Below are 19,874 nucleotides of genomic sequence, written 5' to 3'. Positions count from 1 at the left end.
CTATACACGTATCGGAGATAGAGTTAAGATCCCATTCTGTGCATAAAATTCAAAGCAAAAATTTACTTTGATTTCCTTACTTAATTGGGAAAATATGTCTATATCCATGTTCGTAAACGTGTTACACAACGATCCTATTTTTCCATTATACTTGGTCATATTCCGCGGAAACTAGCCAAATAACAAGGATAAAGAGAAATATTCAAACTCCAAACTATCGTTAGGAAACTTTTCTTACGGAAAACACCTTAGCAATAGCCGGGATAAAGAAACGGCATAATATTTCTAGGCACGAACAGGGATCATCAATCATTAGGGGTTACTGAAAAGAGAGGGAGAGAGGGGGCAACACAATCCGTCAAACCGTGTAATGAGTGTGGACCTGACAGCTACAGCCAACTGTCTGAAAAGTTCAGAAAAAGCATTTTTCTTCGGAAACCTTTCAGCGTTTGAATCGGGAAAACAAAATAATGCGGAAGTGTTTGAAGATATTTTTATTTCTTTACACTGATGGTAAAATATAATAGCCCGGCTGTGTACTTGTGTAGGTACATTCCATATTTACAGATGGAGAATACCCATTTTAGAAATTCTGTCCCCAAAAAATATGTCGCGACGCACAAACACCTGCGCACCCCATTACACGTCTAATAATAAAACAAAACGAATGACAACAACAACTGCCACTTGTGCCGGAAAAAATATAAAAATTTACATATAAAACAACTCGCGCTTTTTCGCCACACATCGCCCCTGGCAACCCTACGTGCGCGGAATGGGGAATTGTTTTCCATCGCCCTGGCAACACCTACGGGAGTTGCCAGCCCCTAGCCGCCGATTCTTCTTTATGATATCTCTGAGATTTTATTTATAAGCATTTACATAAATTACGGGGACGACTGTCTGAAATATGTAATCTAAAAAAGTACAAAACCATACGTTACGTAGCGACTAGTTGCTTACAGAAAATGTGTAAAAATAAATCTTTAGTACAAAAATTAAGTCAATAAAGAACGGAACCATTTAGTTCGAAAGACAAATCTACGTTTGGGAAAATTGGGTTCGAAAGTAAGTTATACAAAAAACGTTAAAAGGGTATGTCCCATATAGAACATTTATAACGAAACATGTCGAAACGAATTGGGCACCCATTTCAAACCCGTCCTTTCCATAAATTGTTTTCAGTCCACTTTCTCGTCGTTTAAGAATGAAAATAGAAAAAAAGTTCACTCCTGTAAAAGGGAGTGAGTGAAATAAAATAATAAGCATATAAGTAATGTTCTTTTGTTCATGGTATTTAACAAATTGGTATGTACATGGTATGTACCATTGTACATATACAATTTGTGGCATGCAATGGTTATCCTACGTTACATTTCAACATGTTATCATCTATTGTTCGAAGTGTTTCTCAGTGCAACTTGACAATACCTCTGAATAATGAATTATAATTCATGTGAGTTAATAAACTAGTATTAATATTGCAAAAGTGTCATTTTTCAAGGCTGTCCCTTGTGTAAGCAAAATAAATAACACACCCGAACAGGCAATCCCACTTCCTAACTAGATATGGTTTTATACTTAATTCTATAGTCGCATATACGTATATTCTTTATAGCTTATTAGTGTGAAAATTGTGAACTATGAATGAATCTGACGTTCAGAGAAAATAATTATGTACTAACCAAGTATCAGCAGTATTACTTATAGGTATATAGTACCAAAAACAGTAGCTGTGACATACGGACGGACAGACACCCAGCAATGGCGAATCTATTGGTAAATACCATTTTTTTGCAATTTGGCAACGAACCCTAAAAATGCACAAAGTCAAGTCCCGATGTAGCCCCGTTCACCAGCGTCACAGCCAGCGGGGGGCGGGGCGGGGCGCGGGGGGGACTCGATGTGCAAGTCACCGCGGACTCACTGGAGCGAGGAATGGGCTACGTGAGTCGACTGCCAGTCACCTCCTTCGCGCCGCCACGAGAAGTCCCGTACGTAAGTGATAGAAGTGGAATACCATTCGGGATTGGCCGGGTGAGTGATGATCAGTTGTATTGAAAGGGAAAAGGTTTGGTGTTTAAATTGGATATGTGGGAAAGCATGTGGAAACCTTTTAAATAAAGAAACTGCAAATTATTGGGGGATTTTAATGACCAAGGTCTTTAGATATTGTAGTTTTATTGTTGATGCTATCCTAAGGTACCCCAATATATTATATAGACAAGTTTGTGCCAATCATGAGCCTATTTAAAATGTGCATTAATTTAATACTATGGTTAAATACAATAAATAAGCACAAGTCGACAGTTCTCGTCAAACCGTTCCACTACCGGCGCCCAATGCTAGACGAAATAACAAATTATTCCGCCGTTTGTCACAACAAAGTATGAAAAATTCATTGCAGTCGACGCTCCGTGCTGTAGCTACGGCAGGGTATACGGCTGTAGAGACCAACCACGCTAACTTTGCAACAGAAACAAGTGCCAAAACAAAAAATATATATGTATAAGGGCAACCACATGATTGCAATTTATGTCATTGCCGTTATCCTTCTTCATTAAACTACGCAATCGTTTCACTGAGTACATACATCTGAAGCTTAATAAGTGATATTTATTGTTGTTTTATTTTATTTTACAAATGTTTGTGGTTGTAATGTTAAATTGTTACTAACATAGCATAAGCTTACTAACACAAGATGGATCTGAAATAAAAAAATATCATTCATAAAATTTGGCTAAACTGAAGTGGGACTGGGCGGGGCATGTCTGCCGTATGCAGCCGGGGAGGTGGGCAAAAAAGGCCACCCAATGGATACCCAACAACGGCCGCCGGCCCAGAGGCAGACCAAAAATGAGATGGCGGTACGACCTGGACAATTTTAGCACGGAATGGTGTGAGCAGGCCCAAGAAAGGGATAAGTGGAAAGTTCAGGGAGAGACCTTTGCCCAGCAGTGGGACACTAGAAGTTGAGGAAAAAAATAAAATTTAGCGTAAAGTAAAAAAAAAGAAACATATTTTACCCGTTGCAATGTTAGCGTTGTTCGACTCTAGCTACAAGTTTTAATGAAATCCGCCGAGTGCTGGCTACCATTCATCACCTTGTCAACAGCCATGTATGCGAGCTAATGCACTTTCTTTGAAAAATATACAATAACACCCCGTATGGTGTAGGCAATAGGACCATTTGTGAATTTCAGTAAACTATGCTTGAAAAAGCAAATTTGAAAGACTATCAGGTAGTTACCTAAATAATTGGAAGTCGTTAGTAAAAATAACCATTAGTAATATTTATGAAGGTACCAAAGGTTATAGTTTCAACGAAAATATTCCACATATTTCATAAGCAATAAGGCCCGGCCCCCCCCATAAGTAACAAACTGTAGTGTCAGAGGTCATTACCGACCAACAACTGCAAGTGAATTCAGTTGGGAATTCAGCCATTTTTCATGACAGCCATGTTTGTGGATGCTAATGAGCACTAACCTTCGGGGGTTTCCTTAGATTAACAATATGGGAGCTAGGCTGGCTGAGCTGAAATCAAGGGGATATGTACAAAGGTTCCACTCGAGAGAGCCACGTACAGGAACTTCACCCCCTATGAGAATAGAATAGAATAGAATAACAATAAATGATATAAATGATAAATATACGAACAAAAAGATGTCGATGTTGTAATGTAATAATATTTTTATACAGATTAATAAAAAACTGTCCATATTTTGTTTACGGTCAAACCGTTTTAAGTTCCACGTAATGACAACCAGGAATGAATCTTCTAACTGGACAAATTCAAAATATCTCATTGATAGAAACGGGGTGGTATTTGTCGAGCCTTTTCTTCTACTCCTCTCCATCTTGTTCATATATTGTTAATCTAAGTTTCACATAAATAATATTTAGTATTCGCGGAGTAGTGTGCGGACGACAAATGGTCTCATGGCGGGGGTTGTAATGTTTGCATGATTAACTTTCTACGTGCATTCATTTAAGTTAGGTACATGTTGGGACTCCTATTTAATGCAATGCACATTCTTAGACAAAATTAATGTAAAATCTTATTTTTCAGTCACGATTTCACATCTCTGCAATGTTATGGATTGGTTAAGAGCAAGGCTGGATCGACCTATCGTGCAAAATGGAAGACTAAAGTTTAAGGTAGCTAAAAATTGTATGGTTTTGCATATGCTAGTGATAATAATGATGAGTATAATACGTAGGTTATAGGTACATGATGAGCAAATCTTTTAAGGGGAAGACGAATCAGCAAATATATATGCTGATTATGCAAATGTAAAGAACACGTTTGTGAAAATGTCACCGAGGAAGCCCTGACATCCTGAGAGTGGAAAAGAAGACTACGTAGGACTTACTTTAATGATTACTGCTATGAAAATAAACCAGGTAAGAACCAGGCGAGAATATAATACAGGAAGGTCTATGATGGTGGCATGAAAAGACTGGTAGCGCTCCACTTGGAATATCAGTCACCAGCGGATTACCTAGGCCTAAGCAAGTATGGTCACCTGCTTATCCAGCACATAAATGAAGCCAAGACACAAACCTGGAGAAGACATGTAGATGCGCGTTGTTGGCCAGCTTCACCAGGGGGCGGTGCGGGGGGCGCGAGGGGCGCGATGGGGGGCTGTAGATGTAGTCCCCCGCCCCCGCAGTCTCCGCGCCGCTCATCCACGACCAGTGAGAGCTCATGGTCACCCGGAGTCACCCCAGTGGTGTATGGTGATCAGGCTTATGGGTAATGTCACTAATGTCACACACTCGGAAAGACACAGCTGATCAAAGATCAGCTACCAGGGTGATCAGCCTTGTGGGTGTTGTCCATCACTTGAGAATTCACAGCTTTAGTTTACACTTGATAGTTTTGTGAGGGTTGTTGGTTGATTCTTAGCACTTGTAAGTTATTACATAGTTCTAGTATGTATGTATAATCAAATAAGTTGATTTATTTTTTACTACAATCTTGAGCTTGTGCTCAATGATGCTGATCAGTTTGAAAATTGTGATACAATCAGTCTTATGTAACTGGAAATTATAGATTGGGGTAAAGCGATACTTGTATAACTTAAGTTATGTAGTTAAGGTACCTAAGTAAAGATTAATCGGAACGAGAAATGCAACTTGTTAACTCAACAAACTAAACTAATTTACGCAATCATCGCTCATCGCAAATCTTATTACAACCAATGATTGATATTTGGGAGAAAACGGCGGAACAGATGCAACACCACCTCAAACTTGTCAGAAACTTAAGAAAATCCTACTGTAACGCTTTGTGATAAGGTCCTCAGGTTGGGAGGCTATGTTGGCAGTAGCTCACGTCACTAGGCCGCGTCTGGTTAGGCTCGTGTTGAAAGTGGGGTTATTAAATCTCCCCTTTACACTTTACTCGAGCAATAAATCTTTGACCCGATGTGAAATGGCGTAGCGTAGGTGGTACAGAGGGGCTCAGAAATGTCTACAATAGGAAATACATAATGCTGCTTACATACATTATGTCTGAAACGTATTTCTTTTAGGTACTTTATACTTAATTCGGTAAATTAATAATACCTACAGCTCAATTATTTTAATTGAATAATCCAGTGGCCCAGTTCTGGGCATGTATTATTTAGCGACTTTGTTGGTTTGTCGTCGACACGATAAGAAGAAGAAGAAGATGTGAATAATTACATTGTAGGAAACTTTTTTTTTCTTTAAAGGTCGGTTAATTTCTTGTTTCCACAAAATAAATGGACAATTCAAATTAAAAGCGAGAAATCCAACACATAATACAGCTGTAAACCCTTACACTCAGTAATCACGGGACATAAAGTACTTAGATTGCTCTACTGGCGCCCAGAGCGGATGTGAGCAGATCGCTTCTGTGCATAAACCCCCCTCGCGTCCGCGGCCCGAGGCGCCTAGCACTGGGAACGGGACCACAGCTACACTGGAGTGATACACTGATGTTGATAACAGAGATAGGAAGCCCTGTCTATGTTCTACTTTCTAAGACATTTTATTCATCATTAGGTATAATAATAATAATTACACTTACGAGCAATTAAAAAGTTCCAGTGACATATGGAACGTCAATGGCAGATGGAACTTTTTCATTGCTCGTGACTCTCGTGAGTGTAGCTTTTGTCTAAGTATAATGCTAGTAGTTATTTTATAATTTTACTTATGTCTTGTGAGATGTTTCAATTCTTAAAAAGTTTTTCCAAAAATTATCTACAAACAAAAATGTGCTTTAGAAACTTTATAAGGAAAAGCTTTTATTCATATCCGTTTTGTTCAAGTTTAACGCCTTCGACACAGATTTAAGAACAGTCTAAATTATATAGCGCATAAATGTGAGCCCTTCCATCACCCTACTCACATGTAAAACCAGGTATAGTAATATAGTTATATTTATATTTCCCTGGCGTGACGAAACAACCAGTTTTAACTAACATTTATGACAGTTTAAAGTTAACAACTGAAGTCGTTACGCGCTGCATGGCTCTCATACATATTCCATGACGGGAACGTACAGTTTGATGACACGGGGGTGGTTCATGAACATTTGTTGTGGACTGTAATTGGAATAGAAACAAATGGAGAGGAATAACTTTGGAACATTGTGTGTGTACTCCGTAATTAGGTGTCATCAAGTCATCAGTGAAATGTCCTCTTTATCCTTACACTGTATTTAGTATATAATTAGCTTAAGCCCGTAATCTTAGCCTTATTAAAGTTATTCTTGTTGTAAACTGTTACTGAAAACGTTAAATGTTGCTATAGGTACCTATTGATTTTTTTTTGTTATTTTAGTTCTTTTTTCTAGCAGATTCTCTACCTTGATGTACGGCAATAAGAATGAGGTTTATCCATGGAAGTAATAAGTACTTACGTACAACAGTAAGTACTTATTACTTTTATGGGTTTATCTGAATGGCTGATCCGGTCACCAATTCACCACGCGCTCTCAAGTCTTCTGTAAGACAAAAACTAAATATTAAGGCAAAAAACATTTTAATAAAGCCAGAAGACACCTCCGCAGCTGGGAGCTGCGCACAGCATCTACAGGGCCGGTTTCAGCACATCAACGCCCCCTGTGTACTCAATTAGGGGAGAGGGGGCTAACAGTACAGGTCTACAGGTCGGACGCCCGAGGCCGGCACCGGCAGGGAATAATACGCACTTTGTTATTGTTATCTCTAATAAATACGATACGAGTAAACGCTTTGATAAATTTCATTACAATAATTTTCAAAAGTTTGAAATCTATCCAATTTATTACTGTATTTTTTAAATCATATTGTAAACTATGCCTGTATGTATTACAAGTTATATGTACTGTAATGTTTAGATATTCTATGGTCAAAATTATGATTGCAATGTTAGGTACTTATTAAATTGTGCTATTAGTTTGAAGACAAGTTTATTAGTACAAGACTTCTTGACATAAGGCCCTGATATAGGCACAGACACAGTACAAAACGTGGCCTAATGATAATGAGTAATGAAAGTATGACTCATTCATCTCACTGCAAATATAATTTCACTCACAATCAGATCCAATTTCTTCCATTTCTTCCATTGTATCTAAACAAAGCAATCAAATTATCCTTAATGCCTCGCGCGTCCCACATGAGAAACACCAAATGCTTCCCTCGCCAACCTCAACTGCCATTACTTATCTAATCAACGTTCCCCAACGCACCTCCATCTTAGATTCACAATATACCAACTAGTTTTGTTTAGAGCCTAACCGTTTAAGTACATACTAATGACAACCATTGTATCAATGAATATTGTTATCTTCACATAACTAAATTCAAAATAATAGCTCAGTGGGACAACGGAGGTGTTATTTGTCAAGACGTTTTTTTTTTAACTGACGTTCCATCATATTCGTATATTATTAATCTAAGACCTCCAGGGTTGGGAAGCTGCACTTGTGTTTGGCAAACAACTCCCCTACGTTGCGCCAACGTTGGCAGCATGCAGTTTTCCCCTTCACTGGACTTATGAGTTTATGTCCTCGGTTTCACTCCGCCCCTTTCTTAAGGTGCACCCCTGATGCAGCGGAGGTTTGGGAAAGGCATGGAGACTTCTTCAGGAAATATTTTTTTTACGTGTACCTAGGCAAAATTCTGAGGCTTGTTTTAAATGAGTAGCTAGGTATAAAACATCAAAAGTTACTTAATATTTGTAGGTATATAAATTTATAATAATAATCATAGGGCACGTTTAAAATAATTCAACAGTTTATAATTATTTTTATGGCAAAGAAGAGGTCATGAAGTCGTGAATTTTTTGAATTATCAAGTTCAGCATCTCCAAATCCAAGACTTCGTACAAGTAATTCCAAGTACCTCCCAACCCTCTTCAAACTGCATTTATCCAGCAGCCTCCATACACAGGATGTTCATTTCTTAGCCCTCACCGGAGGGACCCTTGTATTAAATTTATTGCCATTATTCGATGATTTACGTCAACTAGAATGAGCGTATGATGTGATGTGGCGATAATCAACTTTAATATCGATCTCCTAACTATTAAATCATTGTTTTAACGATACTTATAGAATGTGGAGATTTTGTTAACTTATGACAACATACTTTTTAAAAAGTATACAGCTATAATGATAATAATTTAGAATACGTACAAGTTAATAAAATGCGCCAGACAGACGGACCAACCACATTTAATAACATAGAAGATCCATTAGTACAGTTCGGTTAAGTGACTATTTTAAAATGACTAGCAAAACGGACATTTGTATAAATACAAGCACATTAATTTATCTTAGTGCTTTGAGCGACGGGACTTCTAGTGAATCAATTTCAACTTAAACCAGTCACAGGTAAGGTTGAAATTCAATCACATAGTCGCCCGGAAGGGTGCAATCCCCTAATTTCAGCCATCGGCAGACTTATTCCTTTTGTACATTTTGTATTGATACAGTGTTCGCAGTCTATGCTGAGTGTGTTACTTGCTAAAAAATATTCGCTATGTATAGTAACTGTAGATTGATAAATGAATATGTTCCTTCTTCCATGAATTCAAATATTATTAAGTTAGTAAGTAGCTAGGTATAACCATTTGCCGAAAATATCTACTGTTTTATTCAAAGAAAACTTATATGTACAAAGGATAGGTAGCTTTAAATGTGTCAGTTCTTTTCAGGTAAAGGTGGGATATTCTCCGGGCGGCTCTCAGTGACTCATCGTAAAGCCCCGTGCACACTGGCGCCGCCTCCTGTAGTTACAGAGCCTTCAGTGTGGGCGTGCCTATAAGGCCACTGCCTTCACATAAAAAACGTGGCCTTAAATTTGGAATTCTATTTATTTGAGTCAAGTGAATAATGAATAGGATATTATTTTAATACCTTGGTTGTAAACATTAATATCCAGATATTCAAGATATGCTAATGTATTAACCTATGTCTATCCGAGAAAATTCCTGTATGAAGGCAGTAAAAGCTCCAATAAATCCAATATAACCTATAAAAACTATCACAAACACTAATAATACCTTTATTTATTGCTGCATAAATACCTAAAAACAAATACGCAGAGTAAGGTGCAATCATAATAAAAAAAGTTAATTTATCTTTAAAATCATACGTCGATCGAAGAGGACGATTTTTACATCTGTAATAAAAAATATTCTTCGAACTGCTTCCAAAGCGAATATTTTCTTTTTAATTGCAACATTGGACCTCGCAACTGTAAGTTTTAATTTGAATTTTTGAAAAAGGAACATTAGTGTAATGTTGTCCCCTCCGCTGCCGCCCCTCACCGTGCCCCCGCACCCCGCCGCCGCCGCCGCCGCCGGCGACGACTGTTTATGTGAAATCGATGCACAACGTGTTAGTAAACACTGCCATACTACCACTGTTTTAGATAAAATTATCTACCGGTACATTGTTAGAATGAGGAAAAATAGATTAGCTAATAGATAGGATAGATAACACATTGAAGAACCTAGTTATAGGCGAAGAATACTTAGGGAGTCGTCTTATTTATTGTAACTTAGTAATTGGAAAGCTAATAAGAATCCAATAAGGAAAGAAAACTTGTAGAGTTTCAATGTTTTCATCGATCACGTAAACGAATAATTATGAAGCTAGCTGAAATCAACAAGTTGCATTTACCAATTTTAACTTAAGTATCTAACTAAAATATTATTTACAAATCAGCTATCATCAGTCAACTTTGTTACTGTGAAAATTGACAGCACCCGTAAAACTTTACCCGCGGTTTTGTAAACAATGCACGGATCACTTTTAAACAAAAGCACATCACTATTAACTATTAAGATGTACGCACACTTATCACTCGCACGACTAAGATTGAGCACAGCACTTGGCACTTAGTAATTGTTTTAAAAAGAAACGTTTTTGAAAGTTCAAATTTAGAATATGTTCTGTATGGTGGCGCGGCGCGGCGGCCACGCGGCGGACTAACCTCGCTCGGCGCTGCACTCGGGGTGCCATCGTAAAATTCCTGCGACAGCTTTAATATTCTTGATACTTGAATTCCGCACTTTTATTGCCGAAATATTTATTTTTATCGCGCTCGCCGAGTCTCACAAAGAGCTCGCCGGCTTCTGATCTCACTTTTGACCTTTCAAAGTAATTTTTAAATTAGTACCAAGACATAATGAACATTTACTTTTAAATTGTGTTCTGTGTACAAAGTACGCAGCTTTAATGTGGTTTTGCTCGTGGCGGTTAAAATAATTGAAAGAATTGGTGATAAAAAATAATTTCCACGGGATACCTTGGTCAAGTCTGTCGGATACAAAGTATCAAGTTCATTTGCAGTGGTTCTTTCGCAGCGTAAATCCCACCCCGCGTGTGTCCGCCGGGTGGGGATCACCCTCGTTCATTCATTTTCCCCCTCCCCCCCCCCCCCCCCCCGCGCCGCGCCCCCCTCGCTGGACTAGGGGGTGGAGTGGAGCGACCTTGAAGTTTCAGCGAGCAACTTGTCGCGGTTTGTGAAACAATGCTAGTTTGGAGAGTGCGGTGTGGCCTCGGGATGTTTGCCGCCACTTAGCAGCCTTCAGGTGAATGATGTGGGTACGGCTATTTCTTATTTTGTTGAGCTATGGTATGACAGAGTAGCGCTTTTGTTGAACAAAAATAGTTTTATTGTGACGGAGAAGATTTAAATCTTCAACTCAGACCATAAACGGTAGAGTCGGGTTTCCCGGCGCGGCGGTGTGCGCGCGCCCTTATCGCCACGCGCCACATTCCGCACGGAATAGATAATTGAAAATTGCATTTTTTATTGCACAATATTTTATTACACAAAGATTCGGTTGCACGAGGGGAGAATCCATAGGATTAATAATTGGTAATCGTATTTCCAATTAATTCTGCCTTTCAAGTTTGATCTTCCATAAATATAGGTATTTTTTACTATATTATGAAATGGTCATGCTAGATTTTATAACCTTTCCTTAACTTTTTTTTGTGTATCTGATGTATAACGTATGTTTCAATTGTATTGTTGTGTATGTGGTTTACTTACTTGTGCACTGTCAAATAAATGTGTTTTCTTTCTTTAATGGGAAAATTTTGGCTGAGTTATGCGCTTTTCCCTTATCTTATTATTAGGCCAAATATGGATACAATGTAGGGTTTCATCATTAGGTAGGTAAGTACAGTCGAATCCCTTATGAACCCAAACTCAAGTGTTAAAGCAAGTTAGATACCTCCTAGTAGGTGCCTACTGTTGCTTCATAAAAGTGAAAAAAAAGTGCAATAAACTTGTTGCCAAGGGGTGTCATGTAGAATGTAGAGGGTGCTCGGAACAATGTTGATACAGGGCGGCCCTTTGTTGTATCACTGAGTGGTGACAACGTAATTACTTATTGAATTTAGATAACAATAATCAGTCCTTGTTTGTTGAAAACTTTAAGAAGTTTTAAAAAGGTTATCAGTATACGTATTGACAGTAAATTTTACATCCGTTTCAATTATTCTTAAATAACTAATGATTTAATAATACATAAACAATGCATTCAAAAGCTGGGTTTATGCGAGGTCAATTTGGATATTTATTTTTCATAATAATAATGTAAGCACTTACTTTATACGACTACAGAGTAAATTTATAAGTAAAAAATGCTTAGTACGTAGTCACCAAAAAAGTTAATTAATTTAAACCAAATCCTACTCAAGTGGTGTCAAAAATTTACATTTTCGTGAGCATGCATCCTAATGTATGCTAAATAGGGTTCGTTTTGGGGTTGACGTGCCGGCCGTGATCGCTAGATGGCGTTGTTGTGAGTTTCGCACCGAGCGCGTGCCTTATCGGCCGGTCGGCTGCAACGGTATTTGATTATGCAAGTGTGCCACTACCTTTATAATTTGAGAGCTTTTTTGCGACATTTTGTTGAGTTTTCGTGTTTTTTTTCCATTGTTTCCCTAAACTTTTTGGGTTGTGGTTTGCTGTAGGAAGGTGTTAATTTTATCATTTTCATGCTGTAAAACACAGCTTATTAATTATACTTAATTAATTCAACAAAATGTTCTGAAGGTGATGTGACGGCTACTTACCGTAAAATACTGCTAGATTCTTTACGTGTATGTATCGTACTGTAGTGTAGTTACCTGAAACAAAATAATTGGCTTTATTACGATGTTGTTCTTTAGATGAGCTACCATAACAGAGTTCATAAAAGGAGATACACATCTGTAATAATCATAAAAAGAAAAGCGTTTCATTGCTGCAATAACTACACGATGTATCGATTCACCTAGGTATTATGTTTGGCCACAGCATTAAGTTTTCTTGAACAGAGTAGTAACAGGATTCAGTCGGAAATAAAGCCAAGACTAACCGAGCCTAATGATATAATTAAGATTGTAAAAGAAATGGAAACTAAAATGTCTTGTGGTTACGACGAAGTCCCTATTACAATTATAAAAGAAAATCTGGATATATTAGCCGAACCGCTTAGCACATTTTTTAACAACTGCTTACAGCAAAAAATATTCCCAGAACAACTTAAAATTGCGAGAGTTTTACCTACTCACAAAAAAGGATCGCGAACGGATCCAAAAAAATTTAGACCTATCTCTCTTTTACCCACGTTGTCTAAAATCCTGGAAAAAATAGTTAAAAATCAATTGCTAGTACACCTAAACTGTAACAATGTTATCAGTAACAAACAGTTTGGTTATCAAAGGGGTATAGGTACTATAGATGCAATAGACCTGTTAATTGATGATGTAGTAACAAAACTGAACAGTAAAATGAGAGTTGCTGGCATTTTTCTTGATCTCAGCGCCGCATTTGACATGGTTGATCATTCCATACTGCTGAAAAAACTCGATCATTACGGTGTAAGAGGAGATTTCCTACAAATGCTAAGGTCTTATCTCAGTAATAGAAAACAATTTGTAGAAATAGTAAGCGTGGAAAACAATAGTGAACAAACACATAAATCTAGATTACAAAAAATTGAAAGAGGTGTGCCGCAAGGATCTATATTGGGGCCAATACTATTCATTATCTTCACCAATGACCTGATTAATTTCATGGCAAAATCCCTACCGGAAACACAATTAGTGTTATTTGCAGATGACACAAATGCAGTAGTACATTCTGATGATATTGTGCTACTAACGGAAAGGGTTAATCGAGCTCTAATGTTGTTTGACCAATGGTTTAAGTGCAATAATTTAAAATTAAATACAAATAAAACTAATGCTATACTATTTAAAACGACATCTAGAAATAATGAAACAATTGACATAAATATTGATGGTAATAAAATTGAGCTTGTAAAATCTGTGAAATTTCTAGGGATACACATTGACGATCAATTAAATTGGAAAGAGGAACTAAAATCTATAGAAAGCGCACTAAGCTCGGCATGTTTCGCTCTTCGCACTCTTCGTGATGAGATAAATATTAAAAACCTTAAACAAGTTTACTACGCACTCGTTGAGTCAAAACTGCGCTATAGCATTAGATTTTGGGGAAATGGCTATGAATATAATATAAATAAAGCATTTGTCATGCAAAAAAGGGCCATCAGAACAATGGTGCGGATATCCCAACGACAATCATGTCGAGATTATTTCGTAAAACTGGAACTTCTAACAGTACCGTGCCTCTTTATACTAGTTATAACATCTGACTTAGTAAAAAATCTGTACAGACTGGAAACAGAATCTGAGAGAAAGCAAAGGCTTATGACTCGTAGAAAAGATCTCAAGATTGAAATATGTCCACGACTAAATGTTGCCAAATACTCACCTAGATATCAGGCACCCCATATTTATAATAATCTACCATTAGAATTGAAGGAAATTATGTCTTACAAACTTTTTAAGACTAAACTTAAACATTTTTTGATAAAGAAGTGCTATTATTCAATAGATGAGTTTTTTTTGAATCAATCATTAATTTTGTAGGTACCTAACCTTGTCTTAATACTATTAAATTTATCATTATTAATTATTATAGTTAATTGAGTGTAATTATTGTATTATCTCTTTGTAAATTATTGTGATTAAATTGTAAATTTTCTTGTCAATTAATATTATGTCCTAATTATATTTGATTGTTATGAACATTAAATTGTATGTTTTTATATTTAAGTTATAATTCAAACACAATGTAATTTGTTTCTGAATAAATATACAATACAATACAATACAATGTTGGTATGTAGATAATGGCTATCACACCAATTACAATGAGACTACGCAATATCTATTCAAATCAATTCATTTATGATGCACTCAATAGTCGCATACACCTACAGGGTGTTGTTAGGGCGGCTCTGTCTTTAGGATCGCATTCGCTGAAACTACAGGCATTACAGGTTCCAATGAGCGTCCATCACACTCGGGAGGCACTCACGCGCACGCGCAGTAACATAACAATCACCATCGACTGAAGCCGATCGTAGTGCATGCTCTAAATCTAGACTGAGGTTATACATGCATACTAGGTACACTCGCTATGCAATGATAGGCAAACAAGTGAAGTCTAGTCGCTTGTCTGCACTGATTTATAGAAAGATAACGTAGAAAGGAAGCGTAATAACAAATCTATTTTTTTAACATAAGTACAGTCATGTTATAAATACGAAAATGGGACCGAGGATTACTCCAACTGCCATCTTATAAGAACGTAACAAACTGCTAGTTTGTAGATGGTGCCGGCGCTATAAATAGCAACGATGCTTTCCTGAAAGTTTATTGCACAATATTAATAATTGTGCAAAAGGTGGACTTAATGCTTAAAGCATTGGAATTAGAGTATCCAAATTACCTAAAAAAACAATTCTGCAATACCTGGTAAGTATAATAACAAAACTATCTGGTACATATGTACTACACACAGACATACAAATTTAAGTTAAAACCACTCACACATGTTCCCATGTACAGCATAGTTATTGCAAGCAGTTTGCTCCCCACGGTGATCGAAGATCGTGCAGTGTGCGCAGGCCTTAACTCGAGTGTCGGGAGCGGAGATTAGGAAATGGATGAGTAATTGAAGCATTCGCGGTCGGTTCACTTAGCATGTGCACTTAGCCTAGCAATTGTAACGTGCGATGCAAGTTAATTCAGTAGAATGTGTGCAAATTAATGTAATGATAGTAGTTCATATGTACGGTACACGGGTACCTATATCTGGGGGCACGGCAGTGCCCCCACCAAGTCGAGCAAAAAGGCGGCACGGCCGTACCATCCTTTTCTCGAAGCAATTCAGGCCATTTTCGACCCCCTGTAACTTCGTTGTGGATAAAACTAGAAGACTGAATTTTCAATAACCATGCAGGCATTGTAAAGACACGGTATATTTCAAATTTCATTTAGTTTGAACCAGTAGTTTAAGAATTATAACGGGTCAAAGTTTCTAAATTTTGTCACTGACTCACTCACTCACTCACTCACTCACCGATCATAAAAATTCTAAGGCACTTCTAGCAGATCTAGAAGCTTCAAATTTGGAATATAAGTAGTGTTTGGTGTATGAACCAAGGAAAAACTAAAATATTTTATGTTTTATATAAATATATTGACTTGGTCATCGCACTAAATAATTTAATTAACACGGGTTTCCATGCGATGACCGAGTCAATATATTTATAAAACATTCAATATTTTTAAGATTGAGATGCGTGCGTGGATAAGCCTTGGTATTACATGGATCTCACATCTTTTTACCGTAGAACAACTGAGTTACGAGACTTGGTTTTTTTGACAAGTATTGTTTTTGATGGGATATGCATTGTCATCGAAATGACATGTTTTCAATTCTTTGCCGGCATCTTAAAATTTCCTATTCCTCAACGTAACGTAGCAAGTAAATAATATACCTCTATATCAAAATAAGAAAATAATAATAATTGGCATTAGAATTACTTCAGGTTTTATCGGCTTACATTAAAATGTAAACGTAAAGTCGGTTACCAACAGACCTACCGTGTGTCCAATCCGGCAGGAGTGGGTTGGTTGTTGGTAAAGCTACAGGTTGGGACACCAAACATGACCACGCTAGCTAATATTATTCAGAATCAGTCTATAATTTCAATTTCAAGTAAGGCGAGGTTTAACCTATGTTCATTGAGTTATTTCGCTAAACTTGTATCAGAATCCAGTTAGCTTAGCTTAATAAGTACAAGCTTTTAATCAAGATTTATGCTAATGGACTGTTGCAGAGCATTTCCAGCGCATCTGTTTAACATAATCTGTGGACTCGCTATCGGCTATGGAAATAGACGCCAGCGGTATACTATACCTCTGGGGATTTAGTTTAGTTTGAGTTTTTGGAAGATCTTGTAATATACCCTTACCATTTATCAGGTTTCCCGGTAAATTATAATTCGAATAATTAACGTTGAAAAAGCGATAAATATTTATCTCAACTACGTAGGTACTTACTTACATGATTATTAGGAAGCAAACTGTGAACAGTTGACTGTGGGACTAATCATTGCATTAATTAACAAAGTTGCTGAAGTTTATAAATTTGTCCATAAGTTAAGCAGTGATTCAGTATTCCTCTGTGGTTGCTATATTTAGTGCTCGATGCAGGTGAACGTACCACAGACTCTGTTTGTATACGCCTGTAATATGAAAGGAATTAGATACTCTGTGTTCTGTGTTTGTTGCTCGGAGCGAAACCTCGCTTTGAGTTCATTTATTGTTTTGTATTTTGGTAAGCTCCAATACACACTTCACTCTCTGTCTTGTAACTTCTGCCTGTTTGGCATGCTTTATTATTTATTACACAATGTGTTATGTTAATGCTTCTTCTATGTATCTGTGTTCTTGTTAGATGTCGGTGGTAAGTTTGTAACGTGTATAGTTGTGCACTTATAGACTTTCTAAGAATTGCAAAGTGGGCGTCAGTATAATTATTAAGCCCCTGTTTCACAATCTCTGGTTAGTGGCCACCTGTAAGATAAAATACATGTTGTCACTCTCTGTTATTATTGTTTTGACAGTGACAGCATGTATTTTATCTCACAGGTAGCCACTAACCAGACATTGTGAAACAGGGCCTTTAATTCACAAATTATATAAATGAAATTCATTTTTTAGCGAGTTTTAGCTTTATTTACACGAAATAGCTGGTCTTGATTTTAAACTAAGTATATTACGCAGTTTCACCTACACGGTAAATAAAATAATGATTTTGCTTAAAACTTCATATGCCATGTATAGGTTTAACTTTTCCATGATTTTTTTGTTATAAAAATTTTATTATAAACTTTTATCACTTTAAAATTAAGATCCATATGATTTTCAATTTGATAAACTCGTCTATCTTCAATAAACGTTAACTTTTTATATGTGTATTTTGTCAGTCAGGGTGCCGCCCTCTGCATTGTTTTCCGCACAGCTTGTTCAATTTATGACAGATCATGAATAAAATTGACATATTTTCAGCCTCCGTCTTGGGTTCGAGTCCCGCTAAGTGTTATAAAAGTTATAGAGGGGAGGAATGGTTGGGTGCATTATTTTGCCACAATTTCGCAACACGATGAAAAATATTTAAACTAAATAATATGAATTCAATACATTTTATGCTTATTTTTGGTCACGACAATACGATGACAGATTTGATCTTGGAATGTGAGAAAAATGATGGAGACTGGAATCTGACGAGGACTACGGGCAACGAGCCACTTGACCGAACAATGTTTAATACGAGTGAATTACGAAACTAACTCTAAATATACTTAATGTAGGTATACAATATAATTAAGAAAGGTATTAATTATACAATTTACAAATGCCATGTTTGCAAATATCCATGTATTTGAAATCAACTCACTTGTCCAGCTCACTTGACGTTTACAGTGCAGCGAGCACCGGATTCGATACTATTTTCGATTCTACACGAAGGGTCACTTTTACCAAATGCTAAACGTATTTAAATCAAATTTTAAATTCATTTTGTACTAACTGACAGAGATATGACAGGCTACTAAATACGTTTAGCGTTTGGTGAAATTCCACCTAACATATGGAAAAAACAAATGTCACTTTTGGAACTAACTTTGCCTTACATTTTGACAGTGACAGTTGACGACTCACTCGCGACGACGACGCGACTCAGTTCAGGAACCAGCTAGTAGTACGTAATACATTACACATAGACTTATGACCACATAAACTGCATTTTATCACAGTACAGTATTTTAGTACAGGTACATTTTATTCTACTCAAACTACACCCATTGCCAGACGCAGCTTACTACAAAATAAAAATTGAAAAAAATATCTGCCAATATTGTTCTGTTGTACCGCACAGTCGACGGTGGCGCCGCCGCGCCGTCTGTTCGTGGTCGGAGCACAATACAATATCAAGCTTATCAGTTTTGCATGTCACTCGCAAATTTTCAATCTAAATTTTGTAGAGAAGGAGTCGGGAAGCCATTACTTTTCTTGTTATTGGAAAACTGCTTCGCGGAGATACGTGGTCTTATTTTGTCGGCGATGTTCGATTTTCTTCTGTTACGGAATTCAAAGGTAAAGTCCTCTTGAAAGGAAATATGACTTTGTTAGATTAACATGTTATAAAACTTTAGATTGGTTCTATTCGCTGCTTGCTTTTGTTTTTATTATGCATTTAGGTTCTGTATCAAACAAAATGTGAGTTTATTGATTGGGGGTTGTGAAACAAAGTAAAATGTGGATAAAAGTCTTCCGTATGAAGGAAATTATACATAATTTCAAAACGTAGCAGTATGATATAATTATGTGACATTGTGATACATATTGTGCACTAATTATAAATACGTAACTTTTCTGATGCGGCGCCTGAAACAGACAAAAAACAACACCAAAAAAAAAACTACGCCCACTTAACAATAATTATAAAAGCCTTTTACCGATGATTCCGTGCCGGGAATCGAAGCGGGTTACGCGGCGATAGCGGCCGCGGCATAAATCCCACAAGATTAATGGGGATTTTTTATCAGGACCCTGCGCCCTGGCAACACCGGCCGCGCTGGCCATGTCACGTTGCATAATTTTACCGTTTTTGAATGTTTTTTTGGGGTTGATCTTATCTAAAGTGCTTTAATGCTGAATGTGAAGGTATTTATTGTTTTCAGGAATCAATCTTAGTTTCATTTGCAGCTGAATTATCGTTGTTTTACTAGTTTTATTACCATCACAACAGTCGCGATAAAGGTGTTGTATTAAAGTAGATGTGTGTAACGTAAAGCTCAGCGCAAAAGGCCTGATTCTTACGACATTAAACTGATCATTTGAACTAAAATAGTTCAAATGATAAAAAATAAATAAAAACCGTAGTGTTCAGCTTGAGTGTTTATCACGAACAGTTTCAAAGTAATTTTTCTTAAATTTGATAAAAATTACACATTGTATA

The 19,874-nt window shown here is 37.0% G+C and overlaps 1 protein-coding gene across 3 annotated transcripts in view; it reads right to left on the bottom strand.

The window, feature by feature from the left end:
* The window catches only part of LOC105384052 (protein prickle-like), a 333,604-nt gene that overhangs the window by 188,985 nt on the left and 124,745 nt on the right, over window positions 1–19,874 (bottom strand). Inside the window, exon 1 of one of the 3 annotated variants that reach the window (XM_048627921.1) lies at window positions 4,568–4,715. The exons of the other annotated variants lie outside the window; for them this stretch is intronic. Within the exon in view, the coding sequence (XP_048483878.1) occupies window positions 4,568–4,713 (146 nt within the window). The 5' untranslated portion in view covers window positions 4,714–4,715. Of the gene's footprint in view, window positions 1–4,567; window positions 4,716–19,874 lie in introns of those variants that run through there. 3 annotated transcript variants of the gene reach the window in all.

The sequence above is a fragment of the Plutella xylostella genome, chromosome 19 (genome assembly GCF_932276165.1).
Source record: "Plutella xylostella chromosome 19, ilPluXylo3.1, whole genome shotgun sequence".
Taxonomy (NCBI): domain Eukaryota; kingdom Metazoa; phylum Arthropoda; class Insecta; order Lepidoptera; family Plutellidae; genus Plutella; species Plutella xylostella.
Note: the sequence above shows the minus strand (reverse complement) of the source record. Positions and strands in the feature narration are given on the sequence as shown.